Source organism: Camelus bactrianus, chromosome 19, assembly GCF_048773025.1.
Source record: "Camelus bactrianus isolate YW-2024 breed Bactrian camel chromosome 19, ASM4877302v1, whole genome shotgun sequence".
Lineage (NCBI taxonomy): Eukaryota > Metazoa > Chordata > Mammalia > Artiodactyla > Camelidae > Camelus > Camelus bactrianus.
In genome coordinates, this window is record NC_133557.1 from 29,903,573 (window position 1) to 29,930,646 (window position 27,074).

The window sequence follows — 27,074 nt, forward strand, 5'->3', positions numbered from 1 at the left end:
GACGTGAGGAGGGACTCCTGGGTCTCAGGCCTATTTATCTTCCTCTGTGTGGCCGTGCCTGCAGTTCCCAGGGAAAGCTGACTCCAATCCAGTCCAGGCAGATGGGGTAGGCAGTGACTGATGCCACTTAGAGCACTGCCTCTCTTTACGTCCCTCCCTCTGGTCAGGGAACTCTGGCCAGGGAGGGGTTCTAGTGGCTTCTTGGTGTGCTCAGAGGTCAGCATTCCAGGGCCTAGCCCATGGGAGGCATGCATGCATCCATTCATCCATTCACAGATCTTTCTTGAGTCCCTCCTGTGTGCCCAGGCTCAGTTCTTAGCCCAGATGCTCTTGGTAATGATGAAATTAACCGCCCTCCCTCCTGTGCTGCTCTGCCCAGGAGACACGTTTCAGGTGAGCTGGGAGAGCCTCTCACACGTGGGGCTGGGAGGATGACCACTGGGGGCGGAACCTGCCTCTCACCGAAGCCACCCCTGTGCAGGAGGCCACGAGCAAGTCAGGGACACCCCAGAACCGCTAATCCTGCTTCTTGGTTGACTTTGCTCCTGGGCGCTGCCCACACCCACCAGCTCCGAGCTCCTGGGAGCGGCTGGGAGCCGCCGCCAGCCCGTGAGTCACGAGTGGGAAGTGCACCCAGGACTTTGGCAGGCAGGTCTATGCAAGGCGTAAGGTGTCACTAGGTGAATGCTGAGAAATGCTGCTTCCCCGAGCCCCTGAGATAAAAGATAGCCTTCTCGCGCAGCCTTTTATCTTCCCTACTGCCCTAGGGTGGGGGCTGCAGGTCCCGGGCAGCAAAGCAGCGGGGTCGGGGTGTGAGTGTGAGTGCGCGCGTGTGCGTGTGCGTCTGTGTGAGTGTGCGCGCGCGCGCGTGGCCTTCCGGCAGCTGTCCCGGCCCCAACCCCACCCCACCCCACCCCACCCCCCGCACCGGCCCTGCGCGCCGCCCCCACCCCTGGCTGTGCTGGGTGCGCTGTGGGCCGCTGTGCTCCTGGCCGGCTCTTCCGCGCCTGGGAGGCGACCCCCGTGCGCGCCGGGTTCAAAGGCCCGGGCGCGGCAGCTCCAGCCCCTCCGTGGGGCGGGGAGGCAAGGGGGGTGGTGCGGGAGCCAGAAAAGCCCGAGCCCACAGCCGGCCAGCCCTGAGCAGGGATGGGCAGCGCGCTCTGAAGTTTGTGACCGTCGCAGCCAACTCCCGGCAGCAGCCCGGGACGCAGCGAGCCATCTGCCCGCCACAAACCCCCCTCCCAGCTGGAGGGCGAGACCAGCTGTGCCTGCCCCAGCGCCCTTTCTCGGCCACAGGCGTCTGTCCTCCGGCCCGGGGCTCCCGCGCCCGATCGGGGTTCATGGAGCTGGGGCTTTGGTTCCTTTTCGGGCTCACAGTGACCTCCGCCGCAGGTAAGCGGGCGGGGCGGCGCGCGTGTCCCGGCGCGAGCGCACACAAAAGGACCCCGGGATCGGGGGGGGGGGGGCGCGGAGAAGGGTGCCCTGCGCGGAGCGGCCTCTTGCCTAGGCTTGCCACCCCTGCAGGCGGGGGCGGGCTGGTGGGGGTGGGGGTGGGGGGCAGAAGCTGAGGGCGCGGACTACCCCGCGGGCTAGGGAGGTTGCAGCTAACGCGCAGGCTGGAGACATGGGGCCCGGGGGCCAACTTGGTCAGTTTTTCATGAAGTCGGGAACCTTTTAAAAAGTTTGCAAACTTTTCAGAAACGGTGCAAAATGATTGCCACGTTTTCCGAAAGCCTGTGCAATGCTTGCACGTTTTCAGCGGGAGCAGACAGCTTGCAGACAGTGCAGAAAGGGAGACTGGCTCCCCTACTTTTCACCAAACGTGCACGTAACTTGCAGACTTTTCAGAAACTGCGCACACAGCTTTTACAGACTTTTCCAAATGTTTGGTAGAGCTTGGAGACTTCACAGAAAGTGCCATTAGCTTGCCAACTTTGCAGAAAGTTTGGTTGTCCCCCTCTCCTGGGTTTTTGGGGACGATGGGTGTTGGGGACCCGCATACTCAGGAGCCCCTCAATCTGCGTCTTGCAGGATCGGTGCCAAGCCCCCAGCCTGGGGACGCTGGCAGGAGCGGCGAACCCCGGGCCCCCTCTGCAGCCAGATCTGAGGGGGACACGGAGGAGACTGTGGCCACAACGGCAGTGCGGGGTCCAAGCCCCGGAAGCCATGGGCAGGAGCAAGGACCAGGTCAGTTTGGGGAGCAGGCAGCCAAAGGGGACCCCGTGCACCACCGAGCCCGGCGCTGTACGTGCCTTACCTACAAGGACAAGGAGTGTGTCTACTATTGTCACCTGGACATCATCTGGATCAACACACCTGAGTGAGTCAGCCTTGGCGTGGGGGAGTCAGCCCTGGGGACTGGGGCTCCCAGGCCACATGCCAAGAGGACCTGGTCCCACCCCAGCCTGGTCAGCCCAGAGCCCACCTGGCACAGCCTCTGGCACTTGCTAAGTCTCCTGCCAGCCCAGGCCCTGTCTGCAGGCCAAGGGTGTGACCCCCATCCCCTTTGAGGGCCTGGACCAAGAGAAACCCAATCTCGAGTGTCTGATCCGGGGCAAGGGGGAGCCCTCCCTCCGAGTGCAGTGAACCAGCCGGAGGAATTAGACACCTGAGAAGTTCCTCTGGGAGGGAGGAAGCCCCGAAAGTTATCTCCTGCCCCCTGGGCTCAGTGGACCCGGCCCCTCTCCTGACCCTGCCAGACTCCGAGGAGTTTCACATTCCTTGAAAGCAGCTGGCTCTCTAGGGAGCACAGGGGTGGGCTTGGCAGAACCTAGAAGAACTTGCCAGTCAGGGTGAAATTCCACGGGCTTCAAGCTCCCCCACCGCCACTGCCCCAGACAGCTGCCTTTCTCCGCTCCGGTCCCCAAGAGCTCTCTGACTGCAGGACGGAGCCAGCGCCACCTGAGTTAGTCCTGGGGTCCCCTTACTGTGAGGTCCACCCTATCCCAGGGCCGTGGGCAGTGACTTGATCCCGAAAGCCCTTCTGCAACAGCAGCAGCCTGCAGACTGCGAAGAGGGCTTGACCGTGCTCTGATCACCAGCCTTTGGGTTTCGCCTTCCTGGTCTCTCTACCTCTGGGACTTGGACCAGATGTCTGCGTTCTGCCCCTGGGTATTCTTGGGGTCTCTTGGGCGACCTGCTTGTACCCCACTAGGGATTCTTGGCCTTCCCGGAGCCCTTGGCCTGGAAAGGCAACTCTGCTGTGGTGTTTGGAGCCGCCTTGAATCGTGTCCCTCGGGGGTTCCCCGAGCCACCTAACCTCTGAGCACCCGGGGTGACAGCTTGGGGGGCCTCACTTACCAGCCATGTTTCAACAACACTTCGATAATGAAATGCAACGGAGGGTGAACCTGAGGGGTTGCGTGTCTTTCAGACCAGGTTACGCATCCTCTGAGTACATCTGGGAGGGATCTGGAAAGTCACCCCATCGTGCTGGCGTGGCAGACAGAACTGGCTTCCCCTGGGAACCTAGACACCTGCACAGGGTCCTGGCTTAGAAGGACCCTTGTGGTTTAAAGCTGTCTTGTCGCCATCTTGAAATTCTTAATACTTTTTGAAGCCGGGACTCCACGTTTGCCCTTTATCCTGTGTGCCCCAGTATGGAGCTGACCCTGGTGGCAGAATTTGCTTGCCGGGCTGTGTCTGACCAGGCTTCTACACATACTGTCAGCCCCCAGGAGGAAGGACGGTGCCAGGTAGTAAAAGTGACGTGTGCTAGGGAGGGACTTCTGGACCAGCTGCTATTGACGGCTTTCTATTCTTGGATGGCGATCAGGGTCACCTTCTCTGACAGCCCCCATCACCCAGACACTTGTCCTTTCTGATTCTTATCTTCCTGGCATCATTCTCTGACCAAATTAGCTTCACAGAACCCAGGACCCAGGGCCGTCAACAGTGGGACCCAGTCTTGTGCTGGCAGACATCCCAGGCTATGGATCTAAAAGGAGAAAGAAGAAAGTCAAGCGAACTAGGGGCAGGGTGCCTTCCCAGAGGAGGGGAGGGGAGGGAGGAGAGCGCTGAGTTCTCTGTTGGCTGCTAAGCCCTGAGCTCTGGGTGAGGGGAGGCGACTGCGTCTGAACTGCCCCGAGCGGCCAAGCAAACCCCGCGATCCGGTGGAATCCTGTCTCATAATTCTGAGGTGTCGTGCATGGCCTGAGACGAAGCGTGGGTCTTGGACTTTGTCTAGGGCGGCCAATTCGCTAATGTTCCCCTCACAGTTTGATTTACCTCTTCCCCTCTTCCCTGACCCTGATTCATTTTAAACACTAGGGGGAAAGGATAAAATATGGTGTTTGTGGGTCCCGGGAGCTACCCAGAGACACAAAAATGACAATAGCCAGACTTGAGCATTTTGAAGCCAGACAAGCCGCGTACGTTATCCGGAAGACGCTCCCAGATGGGCTTTTTGTCTTCCCTTCTCTCTCTCCTGCTCTCCTTCTTTCCCTCTTGCTTTCCTTCCTTCCTGAAACTCTCTGTTGAGATGTGGACAGGTCCACTGGCAATCCTTACAACATCTTGGACCAGGTTGTGCAGTGGGAAAACGGGCTTTAGGGGACATGGACCTTTGGAGAAATGGGAGGATCTGAAAAATGACTGAATTGAGCCGAAGGGGGCAGGGTAGTCCACACCGAGGTCTCTTCCAGGTTCTGTCCCCCTGCCCACCACCCCCACCTCCTGCCAGAGCGCCACCTCCAGCGTCTCCTTTCTCTTAGCTATCACCCCCTCTTCTTTAGCAGACCCTCCTGGTCTCTAGAAACGTCCCCAGGGTGTGATGTGCACCCAGTCCCTGCCACTGGCTGCTCTGGGAACCCACGGCAGTCTCGATCCTCACGCCTAAGTTGAGAGCCTTGAACTTTGGGTGATTTTCAGCTTTTGGTGTCTTTCCTTTTACCGCCCTTCCAGTCGCACAGGTAGACGCACCGATACTGCTTTGTCTCCGAAGGGCGCTTGCAAGGCTGCAAGTGTTCCTCGAGTATGATGTTTAGGCTGCGTTTAAGGCCCCTGGAGCTGCAGGAGGGGTGTCGGGAGTTCCTGCATCTCACGTGGAAAGTGAATGGCTGGTTAAGGCTCAGGAGACCCCCAGAAGTATCTTTCAGATATGAGATCGAGTTCTCTGGTTTTCCCACATTCTGTGCGCTGAGTTCTTCCAGACTGAGCGTGGTCAGCACCCAGCACATCACGGCCGCTCAGTGGTGCTGCTCGACTTCCCGTGAGGTTCTGTCTGCAGGGCTTCCTCCCACACGTGAGGCGCCCTGTCCCAAGGTGCATGGACCTCCTGTCAGAGGTCCGCACCTCCCTGCGGATGTGTGCGGGTATTTTCTAGGGCCATTGCCCGTAACTTCCATTGCATCCTCCAGGAGGTCCAGGACCCCAGAGATTTGCCAAACACACGGGTCCCGGGCAGCCGCCCTTCTTGCCCCTGGGATGGAGGCTCATCCACGGGACAAGGGATTTTCATGGCTGTTTTGGGCCACATTAGGGAGTCCCCTCTCCCCACCCCCAGCAACCCCACCATTGCCAACGAAAATAAAAACAAAACTCCACATCTAAGAGGAACACATCCCATTGTATGGTCATGGAAAATTTGCCAAGAATAAGATAATCAGGGGAGAAAGAGGGACAAGGAGCCCCCGTGCTTACACCCCTGTGCACTCGGGGCTGTTTTCCATGAGCAAACTTCACAAGCAGAAACATCCTGTGACACGGTGGGGGGTTAGATCTGTCAGGGTCTCCAGAGAGTCGGAACAAATGGGATGTGTGTGTGTGTGTGTGTGTATGTAGACATGTATGTGTATATAAATACACACACACACACACACAGACACAGTGAGTCAATGTTGCAGTCTTCAGTCCCAGGCATTCAGGAGGCAGAATCCCTGTCAAGGCCTTCAGCTGATCATATGAGGACCACCCACATTATGAAGGGTAATCTGCTTTATTCAGCATCTTCCAATTTAAATGTTAATTGTATCTAAAATATACCTTCCTGGCAACCTAGTTGACACATACAATTAACCATGACAGGGCTCTCGCTTCTAACTGCACCCCGCAGAAGGGTGGCCCCTCTGTGCCTGCCAACGTCCCTCTGGCTGGGAGTGAATCCATCCACTCTCTGATGGCCAAGGGAGCTGCGGGGCACCCAGCAAGGTGCCCCGCTGTGTTCCTCCCCACTTTGTTCCTGAGAATGGAAGGAACCTGTCATCGGTCAGTCTCTCCAAGGAGGACACAATGAGGGAGGCATTGTGAGGCTGTGACAGTGACCGTGGTTCCCAACAAAAATCTGAGCCACATGGATTGACAAAGGGGAATGCACTTATGAAAAGAACAGTCAGGATGTTTGAAATCATGGCTGTGGTGGAAAATCTGGGCCCTGGAATCTTGTGGGAAGACTCCAGACCTCTGAGCCCTGCCCTGTGTCCTGGTCTGACTGTTGCGTGGCCCAGGGTGGTGCCACTCTCTCCCGGTGTCCCCAGGTAAGGTGCAGATGTCAGCGTGACTCTCAGATAGTGACCTAACAAGATGACCATCCTGGTCACACTGACTCAGCAGAAGGAACAACATATGGGGTTCTAATAATAATAATGCCCAAAGCATTTAAACTTGTCCATGAAAAGGCAATCATTTAACAGACCCATCTTGGCCCCCGTGTTGTTCAAGAAAGACAGGTTAGTGAGTCTCCAAGGAGGGGTGTTTTAAGAGAACATCCCAGAGGGATGGATGGATCTGGTACCCTTGTCTCCTGCTGATGTGGGGCCAGCTGTCCACCCACCATGGGATTCCAGGGACCCAATGATTGCCACCTGGCCTGTGAGTCAGACTGAGAGTATCGTCGCTGGCGCTGCATCTGTGGAGGCCAAGGGACAGTCTTCCCAGCCGTTGTCACAACTATGCAGACCACGGTGGTGGCGGCCCACGCTGATGCTGACTGTGACTCCTGTGGATAAAGGTGTGCGACGATGATGTGAGCAAATACGCGGAACCGTCTCAGTGTGGCACTTGAGCCCTCGTGGACCCTCCGTGCCTCAGAGACATGACCACACCTGCGCAGACCCGGGGCTGCGGGACCCTTCCCCGCGCCCTGCCTGCCATAGCCCAGTCTGCGGTTATGGGCGCTGCGGGGTCGGAAGCTCAGGTGCTGTTGAGGTCAGTGTCCTTGGACCCTCCAATGCTGGTCCTGCAGCTAGGCGCCTGCGCCCCCCACCCCAGGCCTTCCCAACTACGTGGCCCTTGGTGGGCGGGCTATTAGCATTCAATCTGCATCAGGTTTACAGGCCCTGGGAAAGGGTGTGTCTGGCTGCCTGGCTGCTGATAAGCAGCTTGATAAGGACTCTGGTGGCCAAAGGTTGTTCCAGGCTTGATGAGATTCCGTCCTGCCCTTTCTGCCCCTCCTTTCTTTTTTTAAATAATATTTTTTAAAATTATTAAAAAATTTTTTTTTTCAGAGCGTAGGTAATTGGGTTTATTTATCTGTTTATTTCAGTGGAGGGGCTGGGGATTGAACCCAGGACCTTGTGCATGCCAAGCACGCAATTTACCCCTCAGCTATACCCTCCTCTCCTTTTTTCTTCACTGTTGCTCCCCATTTACCTTGGTAAATGATTGGAGTGTTTGGGGAACGGGCCATGGTGTTCCTGGAAGGCCCTGTCCCCGGGCTCCCTCTGCTGAGTGGGGAGGTGGGTGCAGTGATGGGGTCTGGTGTTTCAGGATAATTCGAATGATCTGTTCGGAACCTTTTTGTTAAATGATGAAATCTTAGTAAGGGTGAGTCCAACAGTTATAATCATTATGCTTGGTGATCATTTGCAGTCTCACCCAGCAACGCCCAGGACCTGAAGGGCGGGCCCCCAGGAAGGGATCCCAGGAAAGACTATGGAATCTGTTTACAAAAAATAGTCAGTAAATAAGGACACATAAGGGAAAATGGTATCAACCAGACTAAAAACGGCCTTAAACTCAGGGTTTAGGCTGATCATGGTTTTACTCGCTGAACCCCCCCCCCCCCACGTAACCGTCCCCCCCTTGGGAACTCAGTGCCCATTTACACCCCAGTTTTGAGTTTGGGTAGCATATCTCTTAGAGCCCTTCACGGCAAGATGTGTCTTTAAAATTTGAGGACCTTGGGGCTGAATTTCAGAGTTTGTTGGCAAAGTCGGCTCACGCAAGGCGACCTTCGTGTTGGGCTCCCTTGGACCGAAAGTCCCCTTTTCTACCCCAGAGTGGGGGTGAGGAGGTGAGATGTCGGAGGTGGGGGGCAAAGGCGGGTTAGTTGAAATGCAGCGGATCCCGACTGGAGGGGACAGAGCCTGGAGGCTGGAAGGCAGTTTGATTTGCATCAAGAAAACTTGGTCCCGAGAGGCTATGACCCTGCGTGACCCGGAGGAGACCTGGGGTTTCTGCTAGATGAAAGAAACATTGCAGCTAGGAACGTGGCCTTAAATCTGAAGGCAGACGGACGCCTCTGACATCTCTGGGACGGTTTATTCCTGCAAGAATTTAAAACAAAGGAAGCTGAGACGCAAACAGCGCTTTCCTTAAGGGGGCCCCCCGGCCGGGTCGGTACTCGCACGGCTTTGTAACGCCAGCTCTCCTTCCAGCTCTGATCCACAGCATCTCAGCACGTCCAGTGGGGGCTGCCTGGGGCCCCTCTCCTGCCTGCAGGTAGTCCCATGTAACCACCGCTCCGCTCTGGAGCACAGAGCCAATGGATCAACTGTTTAATGTAGGGGAATGACCCACTCAAATTCCAAGGCATGTTTCCGTAGAAACAGAGAATTCCTGAAAATGGGACACCCCCACCCCCACGTACACACCTCCCCCCTCTTTGAGATAGGAACCAATTTTCTTTAGAAGGAAAATAAATCCAGACAAGGAGCACAGTGTGTGTGAGCTGCTTCTCCAGACGCAGTTTAGTGGGGAGGCTTCTAAACTCCCGCACACCCACCACGTCTGCCAGGAAGGGGCAGCAGAACAGGGCATCCCCTGGCCTTTCTCTTCTGCCCCAACTCGGAGTCCTCGGAGAGCCAAGAGCTTTGGAAAACTTGGCGGTGTTCAGAGGCCTGGAGGTACAGGCCTTTTCTTTTATGGCTTCTCAGGGCTGACTTAGCAGGAAGCCTTAATAAACAGTAACTCTAGAACAGGGCAGCCGGCGAGCCCTGGGCCTGGCCCAGTAATTTAAAAACCAGAAACAAATTCACGAGTCCATGAGGAAGGCTCAGAGGCCAATGTGGCCGAGGTGTTGTGCTCCCACCTTGCTCGGTGGTGGCCCAAACCACCCACAATTTGGGGAACGGCAAACTGCTTTGCCAAAAGTCAGAAGCCAGTCAGCGAGAGAGGTGCATGTCGCTTCTGTTTTTTTTGTTTTTGTTTTTGAATTGAAGTCTCGTTGGTTACAGTGTGTCAGTTTCTGGTGTGCAGCATCATGTCCCAGTCATGCATACGTGCATATATATATTCGTTGTCTCTGAGTTTTTATAAATCTGATTTCCACGGGTTTCTTTCAGGGTTGAGAACAGGTAATGACACACTCCTTCAGGTGCAGACTTGAAGGGGAGGCCAGAAAGTTAAGTAAAAGTGAATGCAATATTTAAAAAAGAGAAAATCAAAACTAGTGCAAAAATGTCATAGGCAACAAAATAGCCACATTTTTAATAAAGGCAGGATCCCACCCCGTGCTTGCCTGACTTGCCTTGACGTCCTTGCCCTGGTCCCAGCTGTGGGTTCTTGTCTGGGGACAAAGCCTGTATCTCTAGAGGGACCCAAGTCTTCTTTGTTTGGGGTGAGCGATCCAGCGATCCGAGCTACCGTGAGGATGAAGACATTTAGATAAGGAAGAAAACCAGTGTCTTTATTTTTGTTGCGACGCGTGTCTTTGTTCAGTAAGACTTTCTGCCCCTAAGGTGAAATCTGATATTAGCAAGGGTGTTATCTCTTGCTTTCTGGGGGTTATTTAAAAGGATGTGTGATGGTGCCTGCTGTTATTGTTTTTAATCCCTCTACAAATACCCCCAACCTTAAAAAAAAAATACCTGCTCCTTAGTTTACTCCTGTTTGCACTGCTGGGAACTATTTTGAGCCACATCTGTCTGCAGCTTTGCATAAAGTTATCACAAGGCTGGGCCAGACAGACGTGGATTACTCTTGCCTACACTCGACCTGGAATTCATTAGGGTCACTGGGGGTTGGGGAGAGAAACTCTAGCCTATGTCATATGGATGCTTTTGGGATGTACCAGCTGGAGGGAAGCCAGCTAATCTGTAGGATTCCGTCAGTGGCTTCATTCTCCACATGTTGCAGGAGTGTGTTTCCCCGGCTTCTTTCTTCCCCTAGAGCTGTAACTCTTGGAAATCCCACCACGCACAACAAATGCAGAAGGATTTTCTGTTGTTCTGCTTCCCCCAAAGATCCTTCATTTGGAGCCTGTGCGCCTGTGTTGGGGGAGGGAGACACTGTGTCCTGGGAGCTGATGGAATGATACAGTCGGTGGCTTTGGGGTTATTTTTAAGCTCCGTTACATGGCAGGAGTGCTGCAGGAGAATGAGGTGCCAGCGGACGGTCATGTCCCAGGTCTTCGGCGAGTCCCTGGGACGTTTCCTGCCAAGTGAAGGTCCTTGGCTTCGCGCGGGGAAGAGTTCAAGAGCGTAGTTGAGTAGAAGGAGATTTTTTCAGAGAGATGCGTACTCCATGGACCGAGCACAGGCCGTCTCCAGAGGCGAGAGGTGGCCCCAGGAAACACACATTCCGTGGGCAGAACATGGTGGTCTCAGAAGGGAGAGGGGCCCTGGAGCGCAGGGGTGATTAGTTTTCATGGGCCGGGTAATTTCACAGGCTAACAAGTGAGCGGATTATTCCAGTTACTTTGGGGTAGGGGCAGGGATTTCCAGGAGCTGGCCTTTTACGGCCAGCCTGGGAGCTGTCACAGCGCCTGTGGGGGTGCCATTAGCCGCTGGTGTGTTACAGTGAGGGTCTGACGAGGCTCAAGGTCTCCTGGGTGTCAGATCTTCCACCATCTTGAGTCTAGTTAGTTCTAAACAGTCTTTGTCATATCTTCAATGGCTGTGTCATTCTTTCAAGGGTCGTGCGCTGCCCCCTTCCCTCCCATCTCTGTAGGACATGGAAGAGTCCTACTTTTTTGGGCCAAAATTTTCTTAATACAGTTGGTGAGATCCTGGGACTCTCAGCGCGGGTGGGGAAGGGACCCCGCACTTAGATGTGGTTTTCTTGCTGGAAGGAAGGGCTAGGCCCTACTCAGCAACTGGGCTGTTTGGAGCTGTTGAAGTGACGGTGAGGGCCTCTGGGAATCTCTTGGTGGCATTTGGAGCTGGATGGACCTTCCAGAGACCCAGCCCCGTCATCTCTCAACCCCTGAGGGAAGTCGCTCACCCAGGGCCCCTCAGGGAGCTAGTCTTCAGCTGGGACCAGACACTGGGTGTGTCTGCCTGGGGAAGCCTCTGGCTGTGTCTCTGGGGCCTCACCCATCTGTGCGGCCTGATGTCTCCATCGTGGAGCTGGTGTGTCTGCAGGGGTTACTGAGACCCGGTTCCCCCACTTCTAGTGATCTAGAGAACGTGTTCTCTCCAGGAAGACCCTCCAGATGGGCCAGTTGAGGACAACGATAGGAGAGATCTGAGAAGTCAGCTGAGAATTCTGCATGTTTGGGAGGCCGGGTGTGGCTGAGGAGTTGGGGCCTGCTAGACCTCCTTCCCTCCCTCCCTCCTTCACTTTGCAGATACTGATTACTGAGATTCTGAGGTGTTGTTGGGCACCTGCTCTGAGCCAGACACAGCGTGGGCCGCCCTGGGTGCCGAGGCAAACAGGCAGAAACAATCGGGGATTCTAGCTAGACAGGGACCAGCTGTTGCCAACCCCAGGGACAAGAGGGCAGCCATACCTGCGGCACAGGTGAGGAAACGACCCCTCTTCTTAGGTCTGATTGATGAGGGTCAGTGATCAATGTTCTCTTTGAAAATGTATGTAATTGGGGTAAAATGCCCAAACAGCGAAGTCCTCGATAAACCCAAAAGTTGTGGGGTTTTTTTTGGGGGGGGTCTTTAAAAAAAAAGTTCACCAACCCACAGCACGTTGCTCACCCCTTTTGATATTTCTGAATATTCGAGGACCACTGGCTGTTCCCAGGGCTGCGGAGAGCTTCCTCCATTGGTGGGTGACGGAGGAGCCTATTGCCCAGGGTCTTCCCACTTGAAGATGCAGGGATTTTCTGCAGCAGAAGTCATTGCCAGTTTACTTCATGTTGTTCGCAAGCATCAGGTTTGTGTCATATTTAGGACCAGAAAGCATGAGTGTGTGTGTTTCTGTTTGTATAATGAGGTCACTGGGGAGACAGATTTCCTGGCTGTTTTCTTTCCTGGAGGTTGGAAGGGCACCCAGTGGTTGTCTGGCACGAGGCCTGTCCCAAGCAGACTTTCACAAGCATCTGATGAGTGGACAAGGAGTACGTCCACTGGAGGACAAGACTTCTGAGGTGGCCAGGTGTCGGAGGTGGGGGCTGCTGGGCTCTGAGCATCGTGGGGTCGTAGGCTTGCTTCCACCTGCCCACAGGACAGTACGGTCCAAACCAAACATCTCCCCGTGGGCACACGTGGGAAGAAAGGACTCCAGCCAGCATCGTGTGCTGCACTTCGTCCTGACTCAGAGCACGTTCTTTCATGTTTTGTTGCAATGAAGAAAATCTCTGCTTGCCCTTAGCAGCTGCAGAGGCTCTGGGTCTTTCTATTAAACCGGAGAGACCATGGCTGCATCCATCTCGAGGAAGGGAGTCCCAGGGTCAGCTAGAGGTCACCGGTCACCAGCAACAGAAACCTCGCGTAGTTAACACAGCGTGGGAGGAGTTCATGGGAGGGCGCAGGGCAGCCCGCAGACTGGATGGGAGGAGAAGCGGTGCCAGGCTCAGACAGGAGAGATACTCGGACAGGACAGGGCCACCTGGCAAAGAGCGGCTCCAGGGGCATTTTCTGACCTCCTGTTTCTTTACTCAGGTGTCTCGGGAGGGAGAGGGTTTAACGGGCCAGCCTGGGCCACCTGATGAGTCCTGAGAGGGAGAAGGCGGAGCACGGTGATTGACAGTCTCCCCAAGACCTCACAGAGGGAGGGATAATTCCCCAAGGGAAAGATGCGGGATTGGATTCCAGGAAACAAAAACCGCCCGCCTTGGTCCTAGGCTCTAGAGAATTCCGGGCTTTTAAGTCCTTTGAGGGCGGTACCCCTGTCTCAGAGCTGGTGTCCCGTCCCCCCCCCCCCCCCGCCCCGTGTCTTTGTGCAGAGCTGGGGCAGGGGGCCCACCTGATGTTCATTGAAGTGGATGGATGCTTTTACAGGCCTTTAAATATTCAGCCTCTTCGTATAGTTACTTCATCCTGTCTTGCTTCTAGAACAGAGTTCTTAGCTGGCCGCTCTACCTGGTTAAGGTTACAAAGACAGTAAATACAGGCAATCCGCACTGCCCACCCCAGCCCCACCACCCCTCACCCGCCCGAGAAGCTATTTCGAAGCTTGAGAGAGCAAGGGAGTGGTGCCTGCTAAGGAGGGAATTTGATAAAATCTGAAATCGAGCCCTAGTCAGAAAGCATATTGGAGTCTTGAAGCGGTTTCTCTGGGGCATGCTGAGGGGCAGTAGCTAATGATGGCTGGTTCCTGGCAGCTGGGGGCTGCCCCCGCCTGTCTGCCCCGGGGAACAGTTGTTCCTCTTCCTTTTGGCTGCAGGCCCGGCCAGCAGACCCGTGCCTTCTGAACCGTGTGTCCCCTGGGCCCGAAGGCGATACCGTCTTTGCTTTCCCATTTGAGAAGGAAAAATGTGAACCAGAGACGGTAGAGCATCAATGTGAAGTTCTGACTGTGACATGGAAATGTTCTGTTTGGCGGGGAGACGCTCGGCTGGAACTTGGGCTTTTGGAGCTGAAAGCCACAAGGACTGTATTTGTGAAAACTGTATCAGGTGCTCATTGTGTCGCCATGTCACGCGACCTGTCTGGCTCTGCTTCATGGGACAAGCCACTAGACCAGGGGTTATAAAGTGAGCTGCCCACGAGGGCCAGACAGGCAACACCAGCAAGCAAAGCCCAGGTGAGGGTGGCAGGGCCCGGGGCCCCAGAGGGCTGGGCTGGCCCTGACGGCCTTCCAGCCCTAGACGGCGCTACTCGGCTGCAGTGTGGGGTTGGACTCAGTGTAACTTCCAGTTTCTTATTCAGGAGAAGCTGGAAATTGGGATGTGCACGTGAAATTTTCAGATTAAAAAAAAAAAACCTGCCTTTCGATTGGATGAAGCCCACAGAATGCCAATTTGCTGACTTCTGTACTAGATGAAAACTGTGTGTATATGGGACCACTTGTCTGTCTTGTTCACGGGCCTGTACATTGAAAACTATCCAGCAAATGTTTGTTGAGTGCCCTTCAGTGGGAAGAAAATGAAAACTGGGTTTTCAAGGACAATTTGACAAACTTTCCTGAGAATTTAGGATTTGGCCGGTGAAGCCCTTCTGCTGTTTCTGGCTGGCCTTTGTGAATATCTGGGTGCCTCCTTTAACTTCAGAGATTGAAGCCAGTTTCCTGATCAGAAAGACAGAGATCATTGATTCATTTATGAGAAGGCAACACTGAACTTTAAAACAGAATATTAAAAAAAAGTAACCTTTCCTTGTTTAAAAACTTCTTGTAGGGGCGATAAAGTGCTTCCAGTGTAATGCTGCAGATGAAGAAAGAATATGGGGGATTTGGATATTTAATATTTAATAATATCTATATGTGACAGTGGTAAATAAGGAACAGTGTGATAAACGTGTCTCTGGCATTACCATCACTGATCAAATGATGAATGGGCACATACATTGCGGACGGTGTATTATATACAAAGATGCACAATGCTAGACAGTGCATATTTGAACGTTTTGGGGTGTTTTGTTTTGTATAAGAGCATTTGGACTGCTCTCACCTGCTTCTCCCTTGTTTAAGCTCTGTGTTATCACCGGGCCAGTAACAGGCGGAAGAGCTTCCTACTGTTACAGAGAATTGCATTCTCTAAGCTGTAGGACCGTCGGCTGAACCACAGGTCAGGCGATATGCTGGTCAAATTTCTTAGCCAATTTAACTTTGTTTCCATGGTTCCATCATTAGGTCCTTCCAACTCACCATTCAAGAAACACTCAAGAAATGACAAAGGGCTCCAAGGTGACTGGAACTTGAGTGCTTATTGGACATCAGTGTAGAATGACGGACCAGCCAAGAGGAAGCCTGGCAAAGAATGGCACTGCTGCCCCATGGTGCTCTGGGTCCTTCTTACCCATCTTTAGTCATTTAGTCACACATCTCAAATGCAGGCCTGGTGGATGGGGTTTTTCGGCCTGATAGAATTCCCTAGAATTCCCAGACCGAAAGGGCAACCACAGTGGCAACATTAATTTGCTGCTAGCTCTTTGCTAAGCATTTTTCATGCAGTGCAGTGTGTCACTCGGTCCCGCCAACAACCCTTTTGCAGATCAGGACACTGTGGAGTGGCTGGAGTGACCTTCATGCAAGTGCTTTACGACGTCATAATGGGGTCGCCGGGTTGCCTTTCGCTGTGCGCAGCATGCCTCGCACACACCTGTACATAGCAGCTCGTAGTGCTTCCTTCGCCTGTACTGTTTTCATACACCAGTAGCATGTGAGCTCCCCAAGGCCTTTCTGCATCCCCATCGCACTTAGAATAATACAGGCAGACCTCGAAAATACTGCGGATTTGGTTGCAGAATGCCTCAACAATGTGAAGATTGCAATCAAGCAAATTGTATGAATTTTTTGGTTTCCCAGTACATATAAAACTTATGTTTACACTATAGTTAATACATTATAGTGTATTACACTATTAATAGTATAATAATGTGTATTAATAGTGTAATACACTATAGTAAGTATGCGATAGCATTATGTCTAAAAAACTATGCATACCTTTATTGCTAGAAATGCTAACCATCGTCTGACAATACAGGGTTGCCAAAAACCATCATTTGCAGAAACTACAATATCTGTGAAGCTCAGTTAAACGAGGTATGCCCATATGCAGTGGATGCTTGGCAAATACTGGAGATTCTTTTTAATGAATTTTGTGGTTATTGAACCTTTCAGGGTGGAAAGAATCCAGTCTTGCTGGACGAGTTTAACTCACAGTTAACAGCCAGTTGCTCAATTAACAATCTTCATTTGCTCAGCCTTGTACTGGGACTGTGGCACACACGAAAGGAGACCTTCCTTCTACTCTTGAGGGGCTGGTATCTACTCTAGACCTGGCATAAGAGAGACCCCTGCCCTGGGTCCTGTAGGGTAGGGGCTGCCTCTGTCCCTCCTCTGCCATGCCTCCCACCCTATTTCGAGGAGTCTATGGGACTGAAAGCCACATACCCCTTCTTCTAGACTGTGTTCTGGCTATTTAGGATACTGGAATCTTCTACCCAAACACCCCTGAGCCCCCTTCCAGGAGCACAGGGCTCCAGCACATCTCCCGAGGCCTGCGGGGTGGCCAAGGGGCAGCTGCTTGCAGGATGGTTGGGGGTGGGTGTGAGATGGGGCTTGGGGTGCATGTGGGATGGAGCCAAGCGGAAGAGAAGGTGCTGCTATGTTCCAGCACTGATCTCCAAGGAGCCCCACAATCCTAAGTTCAAGCCCCAACTTCCAAGGTGTTTTGAAGCCATATTTGTTCCAGTAGGAGGACAAAACTCTCTTATTTAAGAGCTTATCAGATTGATTTAAAAGCTTTAAAATTTCAACCTGTGGGAGATGGGCCTCCATTGGAACTGGAACTTGCTAGGGGGCAGGCCCCTGTGGTCTGGACCACCTCTTAAGCCCTCTGGCTCACAGCATTTTGTCATCCCCCACCCACTCCCAGGTCCGCCAGCAGAGTGCACACCTTGAACATCTAGGGCCTGGGGCACAGCACTTGGGGAGGGGGTTCTGGCTGTGGCCCTCCTATGAACATCCTTGGAAAGTTGCAAGGGCTTATTTGCATGCTAGCTCCTCCCACTAGGCTGCCGGAATGGCTTAGCATTTCTGTTAACAAATACCCTGTCACCTTGTTTCCTCACTTAAAACACTTTAGGGTGTTTTTGCTGAAGCTGAGGAGTGGCTCTGTGCACACAAATGCATAATCAGCTGACAGCAGTTTCAAAATTGCGGGTCTTGCTGTTGATGGAAAAATGGGAGCCTTGGTTGTTATTCCTTGTGTGTAATTTTCCCCAAGAAACGAGGGACTGGGTTTAATGTCGACACCTAGAGATTTAATGTGATCCTGTTGCTGGAAACCTATACCTTTAGCCAAATCTTGCCTTACAACAATGTGTGTTGTTTTGCTAAACACCCCCCACCCCATTTTCCACTCCTGAGAAAAGAGAGGGTGTTAGCGAAGGTTCAGCTCAGAACGGAACCGGACCCTACTTTCTCTATTCTGTGAGCACAGACTGCTGAGCACTGGGCCCACCCGGATCCAGGGAACCCACCACAAGGCTGTGTCTTAACTAACTTGGGAGGGAAGGAGTGGGGAGAAGGGAAAAGAGAAGGAGGGCAGGGGTGGTTATGTTCCTCAGTCTCCAGTCTCCAGCCCAGCAGGGAGGAGGTTTACGCCAAGCGTCAGATCACAATAGGGCACCCCCCACTTGGCCCTCACCACCCCAAAAATGTTCGATGGCATGTGTTTCAAATTAAATTCAATTTGATGTTATTTTGAAAACGCAGAGATGTCAGAACCCCCTTTGAGGTGGGTAATTGGTGATACTCCATGGGGCTCACAGATACCGAGGTGGTTAATCTTGGGGACTGGCAGGAAAACCAAGACTTATTGGAAAAGTAACTTTTGGCCACATATGTTTCCTCTAGTTATTAGCAATTTGTCCCCCGAATCCTATTCAACAGTGCTGATGAATTTAGCATCTGCTTTCAACTTTTTCCCACTGAATTGCTGGCAGTGTTCTCCCATCTCTGGAGGGTGACGGTTTGGACACACAGGAGCATAAGAAACAGATGTATACTTTTATTGTACTTGTTTTCCAAATGACACCATGACCCACCCGCATCCCAGCTCCAAATAAATGAAGTGGGTAAACAGTGCCAGACTTTTTTTTTCCTGCATAAGAAGACTTTTCCCAAGGCCAGTTCTGCGCTCGGCTGTATCTCCCAGGGCAGGGAGGGTTCCTCTGGCGTTTGTCTTGGAGGAAGCTGTGTGTGTGTGGTGGGGTGGGGGCAGGATGCGTCTCTAATGGCCATAACTGGATTTGTCGTATTCTCATTAGCGCAGACTGCAATCTGATGTGCACAGAGAAGGAATTTGGTGGCAGGTGGGGCAGGAGCCAGGGCCAGACTCAGGCGGCCGGGTTAGGAAGGTGTCTAACTGGTATCAGTGGCCAGGCCCAGGCACTTCTGGCTCAAGGACGGAAACTGGGAGCAGCATTTGGGTCAACTGAAATTTTCAAGTCAGGGGTTCCATGCAGGAAGAACCAGAGCTACCCTGGAGGGACCCAGGATGGAAGCGTGCTTGCTTGTGGTTGAGGCTTGAGAAGACTAAAGATGCACGCGTGCACACACCCGGTGTCTGCCGGCTCCTTCCCCAAGAGGGCTGGCCTCGGGGAGGGTGCTGGGACTCCCCCAGGGCCTCTCCATCTTTCCATCCCGAGGCCCCAGCGCACTTCCTGGGGGGGGGGAGTCACCAGTCCCTGAGACTTGGCTGCACCCCCACTCATCCCCATGTCCACGATATCCCACCCCCTCTCCAGTTCCACGCCTGCGGGTGCCCCATGAGCAGGGAGGCGGCGGCCACTCGTCCAGACTTGGCCCTGACGTTGCTCTGTCCTTTGCAGACGGACTGTGCCCTATGGACTGTCCAACTACAGAGGGAGCTTCCGGGCCAGGCGGTCGGCGGGACCCGCTCCGCGGAGCCCGCGGCCCTCCACGTGGACGCTGCGCTGCGCCTGCGCGGAGAGCGAGGACCAGGCCTGCGCGCGCTTCTGCGCCCGGAGCCCGGCTGCCCGCGGGTACGACGCGCATTCCAGCTTCGTGCGTTTCCAGAGAGCAGTTATCCTGGGCCCTGTGGGTGCAGGACGGCACTTTCCGTCCTGCTGGCTGTGGTCCTGCGGGCGGGGAGGAAGGGCGGGGGCTGCGCGGGGAGATGTGGTCCCTCGGCTCCCGGAGGGTGGGGGGGGTGCGATATCCCGTCCCCTCGCTGCCTTCCAGAACATCACCCACAACGTGGCCACGGCCGTGTCTGGTCTCCAGACGGATCTCTTCTGAACTGCACAGCAATTTGCCAAAATCTGAATAAGTTGCCAGCACTTCAGAATTGAAGGATTACCCCATCCTGGCCCAAGGCGTATTTTTAGCTTCTTCAAAAATAGCAAATGGGACCATCTGATCTTAGCAGCCCGCATTCCGTCTAGGCCGGATAGGCCGAAACCAAGTGAGGGCCGCTCGTGCTAGGGTGAGACATGCCGCAGCTGTCCACCTGGGTGACTCGTCACCTTACTTTGTGGCCATCCCCACTAGACTTCTGAGTTTGAGACCCTGGAGTCCACGCGAGCTGCTGGAGAGAAACTTGTGAGTCAGTGTGGAGTCGAATAAATAAGCAGACCCTAGACCTGCTGCATGGCAGCCGTTTAAGTTGGTTTTTACTCAACCGGGATTCCTATTAGTGCTCCTGGCTCCTCTTTTTCTTTGGGCCCAGATTCATCAACCGCTCCAGGCAGAACTGGTCTGTAAAGCCCCTTCCCAGAGCCATGGTGGGTGGGATGGGACCTCCAGGTTCTTTCCATGCAAGTAAAAAAAGCACAAACTTGGGGGGTGGGCGGGTCTCAATGCAGCAGGTGCCATGGTAGCCAGGGACCCAGGATTTGCTGTCTGGAAACCTCAGTGCCAACCGCATTTTTCTTCTTGGCTCCTTAACATCCAATGAATAACTGACAAGTGCTAGTGGGGTCTGTACTCGGGGAGGAATCCACCCACCGTGCGCTCAGCCTTCAGAAACTGCCTGAAACGCAGTCCTGGGGGAAAGTGCTCACGTTGGTGGGAAGAAGGGAGGCATAATTTGATGCTGAAAAACCAGCCACGTGGAAATACGGGTTGATTTTTTAAAACCAGCTCTCTCCCTGCAGGAATTCAAGGACAGCGGGGAAACCTGACAAGAAAGCAGGAGAGCAGGCCAGCAGTGTGGCCCGAGACCTGCGTCCGAGGAGGTGAAGCTGCTTTCTGAGCCGCTGCGCCTTGGGGGCACAGAGACGTGGGGGTCGCATCTGGTCTGTGCCGGCGGCCAGCAGGAACCCCACCTCGTGTCGGGTGTATCCACCAGCTTTAGTGCTTTGGAGAGATCGCCCCTAGGACCTGAGCCGGCTGAAACAGTGGCCAGCCCGCTCTGCGTCTTAGGAGCTGACCCCCGCATCCCTTGAGCTTTTGAGTGGTGACATCCAGCCTTGGATTTCCCCAGGCTTGGACAAAGTGACCACTGTTTCTTGGAGTCCAAACCCTCCGAGTCCTCCAATTCATTCTATTATTTTTTTTTAAACCTGCTTGTCTTTTTCCCTATGATCCTGGTGGTTTCCTGCAGCCAAACTGGGTTTATTTGTCACTTTATCAATCAGAAATAATTATTAATGACTGGCCCACACATCTGCGATGGGACGGTAATTTATGTTCGTAATAATGGCCTGGAGGGGGCTTGGGTTCCTACAGATACTGATCGAGGGAAGATTAAACCCTGCTTGGTAGACTGGAGGCTTTCCCAATTGGTGGCAGATCGCACCAAGTGGTCCAGAGAGGGATCTGTCAGCACCCATAATGAGAACGCAGAGGGAGGAGGAGGGTCAAGGGGCAGAGAGAGACCCGGGGAGCGAGTCAGGCTCCAGCTGTCCCCGCTTTGCCTCCTCGTCCTTCTTCCTCTTTCTTCCTCATCCCAAACCCAGATCCCTCTCAGAGAGGGATGTGATTAAAACCATCCATCCATCACGTCATTTATTTATTCACTTATGCACTCACTTGACAATGATTTGCTGAGCCCCTGTGATGTGCAGGGCACCATCCCAGCTGCTGGGGACACGACAGGAAATAAGGCAAAGGTCGGCCTTCCTGGAATTTATTTCACTTTTTTTGAGGGGTAATTAAGTTTATTTATTAATTCTCTCCAATGGAGGTACTGGGGATTGAACCCAGGACCTCGTGCATGCTAGGTATGCACTCTACCAGTGAGCTATATGCTCCTTCCTCCCTGGAATTTAAAGAGTGGGGGAGCAGACAGCAAAGAAATACAGAAACCACAGGCAGGGCATATGAAGGAGAGCAGGAAGCAGGATGGGGGTTGGAAGTGTTGGGGGTGGTTGCTGTTTGGAACAGGGGTGGTCTCACTGGCTGAGCGACACTGGCACTGGAGACCTGGAGGGAGTGAGGAGGGGTGAGCCAGGGGGTGAGGAAGGGAAGAGGATGTCCGACAGGGGAAGGTAAGTGCAGAGGCCGTGTAGGAACCGCTGGGCGTCTTCCAGGAAGGCAGGAGAGGCCTGCACAGAAAAAGCACCAAGCTGCTTCTGCTGGTGTTACCATCATTCTGTCTGTGTCGTTGAGAAGATGAGTGATGGCACAGGTGTCCCCCTGGGACCTAGAAAGGTGATTCTTCCCGGTCTTTACAATTCATGTAAAACTCCGGAAAGAAGCTATACTTATTAAAAAAAAAAAAAAAAAAAAAAAAAGTCTTTCCTTATAAGCCACGGGCCTTACTTTCTTACAAGACTCAGAGTTAGGGATGGCCAGACTGGCATTCTCAGAGTGGAAGCTGCTGCGGTCCTGTGCCATCAACGGGGTGACCTGGCTGCAGGAGGGTTCCCCGTGGCCGCATGTGCGAGAAGATGGAGTCACACCTTCCCGGGTGGATGGCAGCCTTTGAAATTGCCAGGAAGCCCTGGCAAGGCGAGGAAGTTTGGCTGGAAACGGAGTCAGGCTAGAGATGGGGTGGGGAGACGTCTCCTTTCTCAGCCAGGAAAGAGCCCTCCTTTTGTAACATACATCTTTTTTTTCTTTTGCCCCCTTTTCTCCAAGATAGGTTGAAGTCAAGGACAGACAGAGCGAGCAGGCTTTAGACCATCACCATCACGTGCGTGCCGGGCAGTGGGCCTCCCTGCGCTCTGCCCACTGCTCTGAATGCTTTCAGGAGCCCCTTGGGAGGACGGGCCTGCCGCAGGAAGGCCTCGGTTCTGGCTTGTCCGAGGTTCACATTTCCACCTCTTGGAGGACAAGGAATGAGTTTTGCCTGTGGGAGAAGACCCGCTTGAGGGGTCTGCACTTAACAATACAGCCGTTCCCCGAAAGAATGCCCCGATCCAAAGGCCCCCAGTTTCCCTAATGGGTAAAATGATCCCAGCTGAGCCCTGGGGCCTGACGCCCAGGGCTCCAGTTTCATGCAGGAAATTGTTTTTGGAGAGGCATGGCACGTGGGAAAGCTGCTGCTTTTGCAGAATAAGTGGACTCCAAGCTAACTCTTTTTGAATGTAAACACGTCCATCTTGTAACAGATGCAGCGCACATTACGGGCTCCCCAGCGTCTGTACCCTCACCTGGGCAGGCATGGGGTGTCAGTTCTAGATGCAAATTAGTCGCGCTTTATAGGAGTTGATGAGTTTGAGGCTTACAGGATTTAGGCAGAAATTTTCAGCTGTGCTTGGGTACCCACCAAAAGAATGTATCTCCAAAAAAAGAGAGAAAGAAGAAACCATGATGCTTGTGATAAAAAAAAAAAAAAAAAGGAGAAAATGAATATCTGCGGGTTTTGGACCCCAGGACGTGCAGCAGAGAGCCTTGTCTGCTCTTTGCAGACAGTCACACCACTGAGCAGTAGACATTCCCTGGATGCCACTGGAAAGACGGCCCTGCCTTACAGCTTCTAGGGTGAATGTTTTCATGAAGAAATGTGGATCCTTGGGGAATGGCTTCAAAATAAGCCACACACACAAACGCTTTGTAAATTATGTAAATTTCTATTTATCTATATAATTGGCAACGCCTGGGAATTATTAATACCTGAGAGTTCGCAATCTCTTTCAGCTGCGCGCTGACAGCTGCGCTGAGGTTACCGAGCGTCTGAAGAAGACGCGCCGTTTAGTCATCCATGAGTTTGGGGATGGGGCGGGCCGCCCGCCTCCCCCGGTGGATGGCAGAGAGACAAGAACCCACATTTGAGCATGTGCCCAGGTCATGGTGGGTGGTGAATGCTGGGGTGTTGGCCTTGACCCAGTGCTAAATTCTCCATGAAGATTTCCTAAGTTATTACAGGTATCAGAGTGAATCTCCAACACAAGGAAATGGAAGGGACTGATTTGCCAGCAGGACTGCGTATGGTTTAGAGAAGCAATTACTTATTGAGCAACTCTTCTCCAACTCCTCTCAGTGGATGTGTGCAAAGCAAAGCCACTGTACGTGGAGGGACGGTTAATTGTGTTCTGAAACCCCACTCATACTCCTTGGAGCCTGAATTACATTTTTTAAAACACATAGGCACTATTTGGCTTGGTGCCAAGATGGTGTCTCCGAGAGAAATTCATTCATTGCTGACACTCAGAAAATACTGTCAGATGCATAATAAAAAAAAATCTGAAAGTTTGCTCTGATTTGTGTTTTTTTCTCACTGGTGTTACATGCCTGGTTACAAGTCAACTTTTCATGGACCCCTGGAGAGGACAGAAGGGATTTATAGCCTGGGAAGTAGATTCATCTCAAGTCAATTATGGAGCAAGATGAGGGGGGGGGCTGCTTGAATATTAAGGAGAGGGACTTGGGGACAATCCAAGGAAGATAAAACATTCAAGGTGGATGGGAAGAGAGAAATTCCGGGAGAGCATTGGCTCCTTCCCCAGGCACTATCCTGGTCACCGTCATAGAGACAAACAGCTTTCTTTTCTGGCCCTGGACGTGCTGGGGCAGGATTCCAGGAATAGGACTGTCATGGCCAGCAACCAACCTTGGCAGCCTTTCCAATGGGCATTTTATTTTGGTTTGATGCTCACAGTTCTTGAGATTTTGTAGCCAGAAGGGACTATGTTTTGTTTGATGTTTTCTATCAATTGCAATATTTCTAAGCCTTCAAGACTTACAAGACATCTGGGGATAGGGGGACTGTGGGAGTGCCAGGCAGGGGTGAGTGGTTTTCATTTTCTTCCCTCCTTCCCTCCCTCCCTCTCTTTTGTGTCAAGAATTAGAAAGGGATAAATTAGGAGTTTGGGATTAACAGATACACATTACTATAAATAAAATAGATAAATAACAAGGACCTACTGTATAGCACAGGGAACTATATTCAATTTCTTGTAATAACATATAATGGAAAAGAATCTGAAAAGAATATGTATGTATAACTGAATCGCTTTGCTGTATACCTGAAACCAACATTGTAAATCAACTACATTTCAATAAAAAATAAAATTTAAAATGACTTTAAAATATGCTTAGGAAAAAAAAAGACTTGGAGACCCTGCTGAAGAGCCAAGAGAAAGCCAGTATTCTGGGTAGATTTGATCACATCGAATCTGAGAAAACCCAAGCGCCTCTTGGTTTAATTAAACTTGTTTTAGAAAGTCTTGACTCTGATGAACTGATAGAGCTGGGTGCTAATTTATTCTGCAGGATGGGAAGCAGCCCAGGACGAGCTGCCTGTGTTCATGGGAGGCCCTCAGGGGGCTGAGCTCTCAGCCCTTTTAGCTGTTGCAGATCCAGAGAGGAGGCGGCGGAGGCCCAAGGAGGTCCACGAGCTGGGAGAGTGAGTCCCCACGTGGCCGGTGTTTCTGGGATCTGGGTGGAGGAACAGAAGGGGAGTCCAGAAGCTGTGAGTGGGACCCACTGCAGGATTTGCAGGACCCAGTGCAAAACACAAACACAGTGGTAGAGCATGTGCCTATAAGTCAGTGGTAGCATGCACGAGGTCCTGCGTTCAATCCCCAGTACCGCCATTAAAATCAATCAATTAAAATGAATAAACAAACAAACAAAACTAGTTACGCCCCACCCCATTAAAAAGTAAAAAATAAAAAAACAAATGCAGGACTCCTGGGGAAACCATGGGTAATGGTTAGTCCATTACACCTGTAACCTGCCTCCACTAATCAAGGTTGTCAGCGTTGCTACAGAAAACTTGCTTGTCCTTTGAGGGCCCGTAGCCTAAACAGTAAGATGTTTGCCAGACGTGTGGTCCAGGAACTTGGAGTCAGCAGTGTGGCGTTCCAGCTGAGCCAGGTAAGGCCGATAGGACCACCAATCCTCCAAGCGGATATGTGCGAGTGTGCGCGCCATGACCTTGGGACCTCAGAGGGCCGAAAACTCCACCCTCAGACCCCAAGCACCGCCCATTTTTAAACGTGCGGAGGCCTGTGGCTTGGTTACACCTGCGCAAACGGTTACTACACCTTTTTCCAATAACCTTTCCCCACGCTCCCCACGCCCCCCACGCCCCCTACGCTCCCCACGCTCCCCACGCCCCCCACGCTCCCCACGCCCCCCACGCCCCCTACGCTCCCCACGCTCCCCACGCCCCCCACGCTCCCCACGCCCCCCACGCCCCCTACGCTCCCCACGCTCCCGACGCCCCGCCCGCTCCCCACGCCCCCCACGCCCCCTACGCTCCCCACGCTCCCCACGCCCCCCACGCTCCCCACGCCCCCCACGCCCCCTACGCTCCCCACGCCCCACGCGCTCCCCATGCCCCCTACGCTCCCGACAGCCCCCGCGCCCCCCACACCCCCTCGCTCCCCACGCCTCAGACCACCCTGCCTCATTCTTCTTTATCCCGTAATGCCTCGAGCTCTTTGCCTTCAAGGCAGCGTGTGCAAGACTTGCTCTCCTGTCTCCCTGCTGTGGCTGCCTTGTGAGTAAACCCTTTCTTTGCTGTCAACCTTGGCGTCTCTGGGTTTTAGGTTGTGTGTTGGGCAAAATGAACCTGGTTTGGTGACACTGGTTCGACAGTACGGAGACTTTTCAAGATGGCAACAGTAGAGCGGTAAACTAAGCTGGGGCCCTTCCGAGCATGGGACCCGGTCACCTGCCCGGGGTGGCATGCCCGTGAAGTCCAACAGAAGGGACAGTTGAGTCTGGAGACCTGGCTTTGCCACCAAATCTTTGATGGGGACCAGCCTTAAACTGAGTCTGTTTCCTTATTTATAAACTAGGTGTGATCTTATGGGCCCTGGCGACCTCATAGCTTTAACAGGAGGCGAAGTGGAAAGAGACGGTGTATCTGGAAAACTTTTTTTAATCTTAAACTCACACAAAGCAAAGAGAGTCTTCAAGCCTTCAAAGTTTGCCCTGAACTAGTCAGTAGCTGCTATTTTTACTAAAAGTTTTTCACGGAAGCACATCTTTGAATGTTCCTCAAAGTAATAGAGTTTGATTTATCGAAATTGTCAGGTTAGTCAATTATCCCCCCCCCCCCGAAGACATGTATTCTCTAAATCCCCAAATCCTTTTATATGAATTCTTAAGTATCTCAAAGCTTAAGCAAATCAAGTTACCTGTTATTCAGACCATTATAAATCCACTTGGGTCCTTCTGTCACTGAATATGTGATTGCTTTTCTCTTCGCTGGCAGGAATGCTCAGAATTGTTGAGATCTGAGTGCTATTTAGTGCAGGGAAATTGTAAGAATTAGTAACTGTCGGGGGCCAGGATGAATGAATGCAACCGCCCTTCTGCCAGGCATGTCTCATTAATCCTTCCAACATCCCAGAACGATGCACTGAGTAATTGACAAGAGGTGGGTGAGAAACGGAAGAGGCAGAGGGATCAAGAATTCATGACAGAGGGAAAGAGTCCCGCGGGACCAGGGAGGCTGACTATTGAACACGAGCTTGCTGCCTCCCCCTCTTCCTCTTCCCTTTCCTCACCTCCCTCCCCCCTTTCTCCTCTCCCGTCTTTGTCTGAACAGACCTCCATCATGAAGTTATTTTACATCAATTCCTGTTTATCTACACACTTGGCAAGAAACCCCAGGGTCAAGTCTGGCGTCCAGTATTGGCTCAACCTCCAACACCATCTGCAGAGGAGGGGTTGGTGGGTGGTGCGTTGCACCAACTGTAGGAACATCAGTC

At 52.9% G+C, this 27,074-nt stretch overlaps 1 protein-coding gene across 3 annotated transcripts; it reads left to right on the plus strand.

The window, feature by feature from the left end:
• The first annotated feature begins 244 nt into the window (after positions 1–244).
• Positions 245–23,602, plus strand: EDN3 (endothelin 3). Of its 3 annotated transcripts, none has more exons than XM_074347519.1 (6): positions 246–393; positions 482–1,392; positions 2,032–2,320; positions 18,831–19,004; positions 20,118–20,198; positions 22,045–23,602. In XM_074347519.1, exons 2-6 carry the CDS (start codon positions 1,341–1,343, stop codon positions 22,046–22,048), a joined length of 600 nt encoding a protein of 199 aa, XP_074203620.1. In that variant the 5' UTR covers positions 246–393; positions 482–1,340; the 3' UTR covers positions 22,049–23,602. The 3 variants fall into 3 exon arrangements, with proteins under 3 accessions (XP_074203619.1, XP_074203620.1, XP_074203618.1); XM_074347517.1 differs by having other exon boundaries at positions 248–393; positions 22,049–23,602; XM_074347518.1 differs by lacking the exons at positions 20,118–20,198; positions 22,045–23,602 and adding an exon at positions 19,204–20,111 and having other exon boundaries at positions 245–393.
• The last annotated feature ends 3,472 nt before the right edge of the window (positions 23,603–27,074 follow it).